The sequence below is a fragment of the Arachis duranensis genome, chromosome 3 (assembly GCF_000817695.3).
Source record: "Arachis duranensis cultivar V14167 chromosome 3, aradu.V14167.gnm2.J7QH, whole genome shotgun sequence".
Lineage (NCBI taxonomy): Eukaryota > Viridiplantae > Streptophyta > Magnoliopsida > Fabales > Fabaceae > Arachis > Arachis duranensis.
This window is the reverse complement of record NC_029774.3, coordinates 122425791-122434996: the sequence shown is the minus strand read 5'-3', so window position 1 is coordinate 122434996 and position 9206 is coordinate 122425791. Positions and strand designations below refer to the sequence as shown.

Sequence of the window (9206 nt, the reverse complement as noted above, 5' to 3'; positions counted from 1 at the left end):
ATATATGAAAAGATAAAATACATATTAAAAATAAATTAAATTATATATATTTATACACATATATATAGTGGCTAATTTTAGTACTTAAATTTTGATATGAACATTTTTAAAAATTCAATTAGGGAGTTAATTTTTTTAACCAAAAGCAACAAATCTTTTTAAAATATTTTTTTATCATAAATTTTAAATCTTAAATGTCAAATCCTAATCCTATATCCTCAAAAAATAAAGGTTAAAAAGATTTCATAAACAGAAATTAATAATACTAACTAATACTGCCCTTTTTTAATCTGTAACATCTACAAAAAAATCTCCATTTTATTTTTTAGATGTATTTAATTCTTTTATTTAGTTTTTCTTGTTGATAAGACGACCATTGTTTACTCTATAACATGACAAATAACTTCGATACACATATAGAAACTTATATTTATTTACACGGCAAAGTATCTTATTATCATCCTCTTCATAAAATGATACACGAAAAGTTAGTGGAATTCTTGATAATAGGGTTTTCTCAAATAAATAAAATTATATATATAGTTTTGTTAGGTAGACAATAACTTTTGTGAATAATGAGCTTTAGAATTGACCAAATAAAATAAAAAAAAAACACTCCACTTTCAAATTACCCTCTAAACCCTAATATTAGGATAACCATCTGCACACCTAGTGAATTGAATATTTAGTCATTAGTAACTGTATATGAGTAAACCAAATCAAAAGAAATAACTATGTAATTAAGAATCAACATTGTTAACTAGTATTCTCATTATTCACCTTGTTTAGTTTCTCCTTGTTTCCTATACTTTTTCTATATATATTCACTCCACAATCCACTTTATTTAATTAACTAGATTTAGGTGGACATGAGGGTGACAAAAGTAAACAAAATATAATGAGAGAGAGTTGGAAGGTCATTTGGTGAAGGGGGATTCTTTTTGAGGGGTTGCTGCATGGAGCAGGCAAAGGATAATAATACCGTATTAGTGGCAGTGAAATGGATGGTGTAGCAGGTAAGGAATAGCATGAAAGTTGCGTTTATGCCTTTGTTTACCATAAACAAATTTATCAAACTTGGCATCTAGTTCCTAAATAATTCTTTCCTTTGACTTGAGATTTTCAGGAGATGGCATGCATGGCGCCACATTGTGTCCTTAATCAGTTACTATCTCGCTTTCAGTCTCACGCTGGCATTGTCATAACAAGTCCAAATTAAAGTTTTATAACCCTTCAATAATTCGTCTAACTTTTTTGGTTCAATGTCATCTTACAGAATGAACCATTTAAAACCCACCAAAATCATAGTAGTAAAAAGAAACGTCTTTTACATGAAAAGTTCATAGATGCAGAACAAGCTGAATTTTACAAATAACTCAATTATTTTATGACGTTGCATTGGCATAAACTCACTAGGTTATAAACTAAGCTAAATATAGTTGCAGAGTTCAAAAAGTTGCTAGGATTGAAATTAATCAACATAACAGGCATGATTCACTCGACAACTAACAAATTGTTTTTGGTTAATCCTTCACCAATAATGGGGAACTCAGGTGATAGCTTCCATTCACCGTCTACTAAGAATTTGATTTCATACCTACACATAGTAATATTTTGGGTTTTTGGGGGGTTAGAGAAGAAGACCATACAGTATTAACTGTTATAAGCTCAATATATAGCGTTAAAGCAAGATGAGAAATATGGTAGGTACCTCCCGGGTCTCAGCATCAACGTTGTTGAGAACCTAGTGTAAGAACCAGTATACTCAGGTGAAAGGTGCTCTCCTTGGCTCCAACCATCAAAGGTCCCCATAACTTGCACGCTCTGAATCAAACAAGCAATCTATGAAATAACAGTAGTTCAATGATTCAAGCTAGCTACCTATGCCATGCAAGTCAACTATGCCCTTATCTATAGAAAGCTATATATTTTGACAGCATTAGCATTAAGTGTTGCAAGGGTAAGAGAGATATTGTTATGTGATCATTAGGGTTCCCTGGTAGAAAGCTCAAGCATACAGGGTTGGATTGTTTGTGTTTTGATTTTATTAAATTAAAATTCATATTTTAAGGTCTGATGTGATGTTGGTACTAGGAGCTCAAGTGTGAATAGCATTTCCCTAATTAATAATACTGTAGTGAAAGTACATTATCTATGATTCAGAGTTTCAAACCAAATTCTCATTCAACATTTTGGAAGTCTACCATTGAATGTGTTTACCTCAGCCATTCCAACCCAAAAAATAGAAACCTTCTTGGACTGTGCCGCACCAACGTCCTTTATTTGTTCCATCAATTGTTCATGTACAGCTATGTAGGCAAAAACAATTGCATGTTGCACCAATTAGTACATATAAAGGGGAAATGCTTGGTGTGACGATGCACTCCCATTAATTGTATTTGCTAACTTCACATGCAAACCAGCATATAATTGTCCTCAAATAACTTGTGAACCATATAAGATGGAGCTTATCAGGAGGAATAACCAGGGTAAACCATACCTTCTAATCGAGTAACCAGGTGAGAATGAATGTACTTTCCGTTGATCTTCCTTGAACCTTCTGGAATACCAGATTTTGCTATTTCTTCTGCTAGTTTGACCAAAGCCTGCACCCAAGTAAGCAATATCATACCACTGCCCACATTTCTCAACAGCTTGACCAATCTTGTATGCACCACATTAAAATTGCTCAGGAAAACTAGTACTGCTCACACTAAAATTCAAGATATTTTAACTAAAGATTAGTATCTTTGTATCCTCAAATTCATTTTGTATTTTAAATTTTTGGTTCAACAAAATATAAAATTTGTACGCTTGTTTCATTTCCATTTCATGTTTATCTATCTACAGACAGTAAGTTTTGATTATCATCCCAACTTTTGTTAGGAGCCTGTAAGACTATCTGTTGGTGGCACAAAAAGTGAAAAGATAGCAGTAGATGTAAACCTGAACTTCAAGTTCCATGACAGCAAGCTCACTTTTAAAATTTACCAATGCATCTTCCTTTATATGCAACTGCAGAGAAAGAGACCATTTTGAAGTTTAGTTTAAAGCCCATATCAGTAGCCTCAAATAACTCTTAACCAAGACATACTAAAATTGTAGTTAAGTCATGTTCTTTCAGCACTAACCCCGTATATAAATCAACTACCATAACAATGAAAATTGTCGAGGCCAAATGAACTTATCAAACCACGTTTACTTTCCACTTTGGATGTCCATTCATGTTTCCTGTTGATCTATTTCCATTTAACAGCAACAAAACCAAAACTAATTGTCTTGTTTTACTGGCATCATACTTAGAAAGATGCTAGATCCATCTGCCCACATCTGACATGCCTTCTCCACATAAATCTTTTTACAATTAGACTCAAATAAGCCCATCTTGTAAAAGATTTAATCAAACTCAGAACATAAGGTATTGTGCTATTACCATAAACTTCCTAAACAAGGGAAAATGCTATCATAAGGAAAATTTCACCTAGATTTCGATTTAAAAACAATGCAAACACATGTATATGCACACACCTGCCTTTTGAGGAACCGATTATGCTGGTTGGCTTCACTAAGCTTCTTCGTAAGTTTTTCTCTTTCAGTATCAACAAGCAGAGCCATTATCTGTTTAAAAAGTTTGGGATGGGAGATTTTTGTAAGATAATTAACCCAAGTATCAAGAATAGTATAACCACTCTGGCAAAAAGAAAAAAACATAATTCTTATTACTTAAATATAAGCATTGTCAGCCCAACAAAGTATTCTCGGATTACTGCAGTAAACAAGCAAGTTCACTGTATCAAATTCAAGCCACTTCTATTATTGTATACGAGCTTGCCTTTGTTATTGGTCATATATTCATGAAATATCTTCCCTAACTCATCTGAAAATACTTTTGAAAATCTGATAGTACTCGTGTTCCTTGATACTTACATCTATCATTCTCTCCTAACTCCCAAGGGTGTTTGTTCTAAATGTCAGTTATACAAGCATTTTAATACTGAATCAAATTTTGTTTCAGTCATACTAAATGAGATGCAAAGATAGTGTTTAAGATATATAAAGACAGGACAATCTCTCATCAAACAACAAATGACAACTACAAAGTGACTAAAAAGGAATACCTGTTCTTTGGTAAGTGGTTGTGCCAAATTTTCCGATTCTTCTTCAGCATAAGGATCCTCATCCTCAGTGGAATTTTCTCCAGGTTGTAAAGATGAAGATTCCTCCAAACTAGTTGCCATGGAACGCGTTCGACAGAAAAAAGACCTTCTTGGACACACTGCAGTAAAAGCTCGATAGGGCGATGTGAATTTGCGCAAGGTCCATCTTGGATTCTGGACAGCCACATTATTATACGGAAGTTTCTGCATGTTCTCCCATCCTACTGTTCTTGAAGTATTGGAAAAGAATAATCCCTCTGTTTTGGGACTACACCTACTCAAATTATGAAAGAACAGTGATAACTACTAATACATAAGTCAGAACCTCAAATGCAAAATCCAATAACCCTAAAACGAAATTCTACTGCCTTATGATTGTTATGATTATAAATTCTGCTAATATCAAGAATATTATAAACAAAATCCAACATGCATTTCCCAGCTAAAGCTTACCTTGCAATATTCATTTCCATCAAGAGGTTTTTACTTTTTACTTCCCCTGTCAGAAAGAGGAGAGAACCAAAAATCAAGATCTATTCATGGAGATAGGTTGGATCTTACATTACAGCATGGTGTGATTGAAAGGGAAATGCTAACATAAAGTAAAAATATAGGGTTCACCATTAACATAATCTCGCTACGGAATCCATTGCAGTGTTAACAGAAAAGAATGTAATGCGTTGGAGGAGAGTGTAGGTAGGGAATTAAAGACATACCAAGAGAGTGTGGCCCGAACTGCACAAGTTTTGCGTAGTGATTTCTATTTCTGGGTTTAGAATAGACTATAGTGATGCTGTGATGCACTTTTTCAATCTTCACTCACTCATGTGTTGAATTCTTCAATTCAGTTCTGTTCTGTGGCCACAAACAAAACATCAATATGGATCAGGGGCCAGTATGTAAATTTGTTTATGACACGTGGGAATTTCAGATCACTAGATTAGAGAGTGGATGATGGAAGCTGCTTTGGCTTATTCTGTGTATTAAGATTCAACACACACCACACATAAAATACCCAATTACTCTATTGATATTTTTATGTAATTAAAAGCATTAATTATAGATATTTTTAATAATAAATGCAACAAGATAAGATGACTTTTTGTCCCTGGCCTCAACATTTATTATGGTTTATGATGAAGATCATCTTTTATAAAATATAAAACGAACAAAACAACGTTGCTCAAACCAATGGAAATATATTTATAAGCAACCATTAACATCAGCATCTCTGTTTCTGCTTTCTAGAACATTGCACAGGATTCACATTATTGAAGATCAACATCACAAGTACTTCTATGAACTATTTCAATCACCAGTAGCAGTTGTTACACTAAGGAGTAAGGATGACTATGTTACAAGAAGCGAGCTATGTTTTTGTCCTAATTTTTTATTAGACAACAAACCAACTCAATGGAATGTCCTAATGTTTTTGTCCACACATTTTAGGTGTTCAAAGAGCCTTGGCACCAGGAATGTCAATCCAATGGAGTTGTAGCTCCACTTCACCAGACTCCACATTTCTTAGCCTAAGAACCATGTTCTGAACCACTTTGCCATCTCTCCACACAATGTGGCTCTCCTCTGCCAAACAGTTCTGTCTGCTAGGCTGCACCCTTTTGACTATGGTGTCGTTCAGGACGCCTTGCGGCCGCATCTTCACCGCTTCCACAAACGGACTGATATCAAACTCAGCATCCCCCATTTTGTCATCAAGGCTGAATGTGTCCTTGTCATGCACAAACTGCATCAATCACATTCACACTGTTAGTACTTCCACTCTTCTAGTGTTACTCCTTAGAATGTGATCATAAAATTTAACCAATTCATATGTTATGTAGTGTTACTCCTTAGAATGTGATCATAAAATTTAACCAATTCATATGTTATGATCTTAAACTGTGAGACGATAGTGTCATCTTGATTACTGTCACATAATAACAGTGAATAATAAACATAATATGCGTCTGTAACAGGACTAGTACCTAATCAGGACAAAAAAATATAGAGATTTCAAAATAATAGATTTTTTTTTTAAATTATCTTTAATAGAATTTTCTTACGAATTTTCTCTTAAGCAATGACAGAAACTGCTATAAGAATAGTTATACTTACTAGCTGTACTGGGAGACTAGGATCTGAAATAGACAAAGTCAAATCATCATTCCATTCAGGGTTTATACTCTTCTTCACCACCTTAGTCTTCACCTTCTGCATGAACAATAATTATGGAGAATTTTTAGTTAGATGCTACAGATTGTATATTACAACAAACCCCACATAGTTGCTAACTTCTCCATTCTATGATATAGCATAAAGTTAGAAAATATAGCTTTGCTTGTCCCTTACACTTCCATTTCAGCATGCCTTTAGTAAGAAGACATGATTTGAACAAACAAGTCTATGGATTTGGTTCCTAATTTCTTATAATCCAGATGAACATGTTGCAGCTCAAAGGTTACCTCAGGAAAAAAAAATATTATATTATTCTAAGTTGTTTTCCTAGGTTTCTTGGATAATAGAAGACCAAAAATTAAAATAATAGAATAAAATTTGGTGCACCAGTTGACAAAGTTCCAAAATCATATATAACTATTATGAGGAGATGGAAATAAGTTACAGGTTCCATTGTGTTACTAAAGTCAAAACTCACTATGGTGTTCAAGCATCAGAATTGGGATATTGAGACTTTTGCTATGAATAAGAAATTAAAGTAACTAATTGGCATTTTAAAGTCACAAATAAAAAGAAGAAGAAAAAAGAAAGATTAACACCAAACAAGCCATAAAGAGAACAAATGCCTTGAGCAAAAGAACTAAATCAAACAGACAAAAGAAAACAGCAAAGAATCAAAGATGAACAATCATAAGAAACAGTCAGAAAAACACAAAAGAGGCCAGCAAGAAGAACAAACAAGAGACAAAAAAATTTTGCAAGAGAATGAAGAAAGTTGAACCTGCTTGCCCATTCTGATGATGATATAAGGGTCACTGCTTAGTACATCCCTTACAGCAAGGTTAACCCCTTTTTGGACATGAATTCTCAGCAGACCCATCATGTGCTCCATTGTGGAAAAAAATCCAGAGAAAAAATCGGCAGAATGATATAGAACTGGGACAGAATATAGTTGCAGGTCACCTCTGCCACAAAAGCACCCAATATTGCTGCCTTATTTATTTATTGCCACTTCCCACTTTGACATTGACATGTTCTATATTTATTATTAATAGGAACCAATCGAAAAAAAGGGGAAATTTATAAACAAAAAAGAAAGAATACTAGTTACACAATTTAGTATTAACAAATAACAATGTTGTTATTCGTGGCCACAAACATGAACTGGATGGGGACGAGCATGGAAATTTGCTTGTTTTAGATATATTATACGCTGTTTAGTAATTGAAACGGATTAAAATCTTAAATTTCTCTGATTGTGTACCTATTAAACAAATGAAAACAGCAATTACCAAAAAACAATGAGACAAAAATGAAATCACCAAGTTTTTTTCTTTTTATTTGTTAATCTTATTTCTTTCTCTTAACTCTAGATTTTCTGTCTTCCCCCAATTCACAAGTCACGCGAAATGAACAAAAGGTACAAGAAACGTGGGGATTTGAGATCAGTAGAGAGTGCAAGATTGTTAAGCATGTCCTACATAGCTGTGTTTGTCATCTTCTATGCACGAAACTTCAACAATCATTCAATCAACGTTCAACACACACCACAAATCAGAACTCCCAAATTACCCTTGGATAATTCTGGCAGTAACAAACTCACAACTCTTTGATTTCGATAACTTACAGGTGGGCAGAAAAGCTTTTAGTGGTTTCTTAAAACGTCTTAATAAATATTAATTAAACTACATATTACCATTTTCACTAATTCGGTATAAACCGGTGCAACTCTGTTTCTACTTTCTAAAACATTGCAAAAGTGATTACATTAGAAGATTAACATTCCTTGAGGCTGAAAGCTGAAAGTGTTTTCTAGAGGCCCTTGGAACCAGGAATGTCAATCCAATGAAGTTGAAGTTCCACTTCACCACACTCCACATTTCTAAGCCTGAGAACCATATTTTGCACCACTTTGCCATCCCTCACCACAATTTGGCTCTCTTCTGCCAAGCAGTTCTGTCTGCTAGGCTGCACCCTTGTAACTATGGTGTCATTAGGGACACCATGCAGACGCATCTTCACCGCTTCAATAAACGGACCAATCTCAAACACAGCATCCCCCATTTTGTCATCAAAGCTCAATCTGTCCCTGTCATATACATGCTGAAATTCATTCTCATATTAGTACTTATTCATAATTCCATTAAGCTAATTACATGTGTAGTTGGTTTCACATACTAATTTCTAATACTATTTAGAGTGATTTAATGAATGTAACAAATTGGATTACATGTAGCAAGAAGGAATACTTACTAGGTGCACTGGAAGATTGGGATCTGAAATGGAGAGAGTCAAATCATCATTCCATTCAGGGTTCAGATTCTTCTTCACTACCCGAGTCTTCAGCTTCTGCATGACACATTAATTAATGGAGCAAAGAGTTAAGGTGCTATCGTTATAGTAGATAATAAAGTTGCGTTGAAAAACAAAGAAGAAAGAAAACAGAAACACGCAAGGGCTACTTTGGGAATTAAAAAAATAAATTTTCCCAGCTTGGTTTGTATTTTGTATTTATTTATTTTTTTAAAAAAATTATAAAAACAAGGAAGAAAACAGATTAATCAATGTTTCAAAATCATGACTATGGGGTGAAGTCAAAATTAACTCTGGTGTTCAAGTATCAAAAATTTGGAATGAATCTTTTCCATTTTTTTTAGGGTATAAAATATATAATAAAAAATCATACTTTACTTTAAATAAAAATTTTTGAGAAGATTTAATTTCTCAAAACAAAATATTAATTTATTAACAAATTAAGAGTTTACAGACAGGAAAACTAGGGAGGAAAAAGATCAATACCACAATACAAAGAGACCAAATATTTTGTTGAATGCCCAGAAAAAAAAAAAAAGAAAGAAGAAAAAGAGAAAGCGA

At 33.6% G+C, this 9206-nt stretch overlaps 3 protein-coding genes across 5 annotated transcripts in view; all 3 read right to left on the bottom strand.

Annotated features, from left to right (window-relative positions):
• Nucleotides 1–934: 934 nt before the first annotated feature.
• LOC107481056 (protein PTST, chloroplastic) lies at nt 935–5100 on the bottom strand. 3 transcript variants are annotated; one of them, XM_016101264.3, is made up of 9 exons: nt 4874–5098; nt 4611–4656; nt 4119–4460; nt 3529–3618; nt 2947–3015; nt 2501–2606; nt 2221–2309; nt 1712–1824; nt 935–1597 (listed from the first exon to the last, which is right to left on the bottom strand). In XM_016101264.3, exons 3-9 carry the CDS (start codon nt 4365–4367, stop codon nt 1495–1497), a joined length of 819 nt encoding a protein of 272 aa, XP_015956750.1. In that variant the 5' UTR covers nt 4368–4460; nt 4611–4656; nt 4874–5098; the 3' UTR covers nt 935–1494. The 3 variants fall into 3 exon arrangements, with proteins under 3 accessions (XP_015956750.1, XP_020994754.1, XP_015956749.1); XM_021139095.2 differs by having other exon boundaries at nt 936–1597; nt 4119–4431; nt 4779–5100; XM_016101263.3 differs by having other exon boundaries at nt 940–1597; nt 4119–4431.
• A 236-nt stretch (nt 5101–5336) lies between these two features.
• Nucleotides 5337–7319, bottom strand: LOC107481057 (protein C2-DOMAIN ABA-RELATED 1). Its single transcript, XM_016101265.3, has 3 exons — nt 7114–7319; nt 6273–6368; nt 5337–5901 (listed from the first exon to the last, which is right to left on the bottom strand). The coding sequence occupies exons 1-3, from the start codon at nt 7222–7224 to the stop codon at nt 5611–5613; spliced, it is 498 nt and encodes a 165-aa protein (XP_015956751.1). The 5' UTR covers nt 7225–7319; the 3' UTR covers nt 5337–5610.
• Nucleotides 7320–7831: 512 nt separating this feature from the next.
• Nucleotides 7832–9206, bottom strand: part of LOC107481058 (protein C2-DOMAIN ABA-RELATED 1) — a 1713-nt gene continuing 338 nt past the window's right edge. The window contains exons 2-3 of the mRNA XM_016101266.3: nt 8586–8681; nt 7832–8435 (exon numbers count right to left, since the gene is read on the bottom strand). Of these exons, the coding sequence (XP_015956752.1) occupies nt 8145–8435; nt 8586–8681 (387 nt within the window). The 3' untranslated portion in view covers nt 7832–8144. The remainder of the gene's footprint in view (nt 8436–8585; nt 8682–9206) is intronic.

Coding starts and splice junctions, on each gene's coding strand:
- LOC107481056 (XM_021139095.2), bottom strand. CDS start 4,630: ATGGAAATGAATATTGCAAG. Junction 3,619..4,118: donor AACCACTTACCAAAGAACAG/GTATTCCTTTTT, acceptor CTTTTTAAACAG/ATAATGGCTCTGCTTGTTGA. Junction 1,825..2,220: donor TTTGGGTTGGAATGGCTGAG/GTAAACACATTC, acceptor TGTTTGATTCAG/AGCGTGCAAGTTATGGGGAC.
- LOC107481057 (XM_016101265.3), bottom strand. CDS start 7,224: ATGGAGCACATGATGGGTCTGCTGAGAATTCATGTCCAAAAAGGGGTT. Junction 6,369..7,113: donor TCATCAGAATGGGCAAGCAG/GTTCAACTTTCT, acceptor TTGTTCATGCAG/AAGGTGAAGACTAAGGTGGT. Junction 5,902..6,272: donor CTAGTCTCCCAGTACAGCTA/GTAAGTATAACT, acceptor TGATTGATGCAG/TTTGTGCATGACAAGGACAC.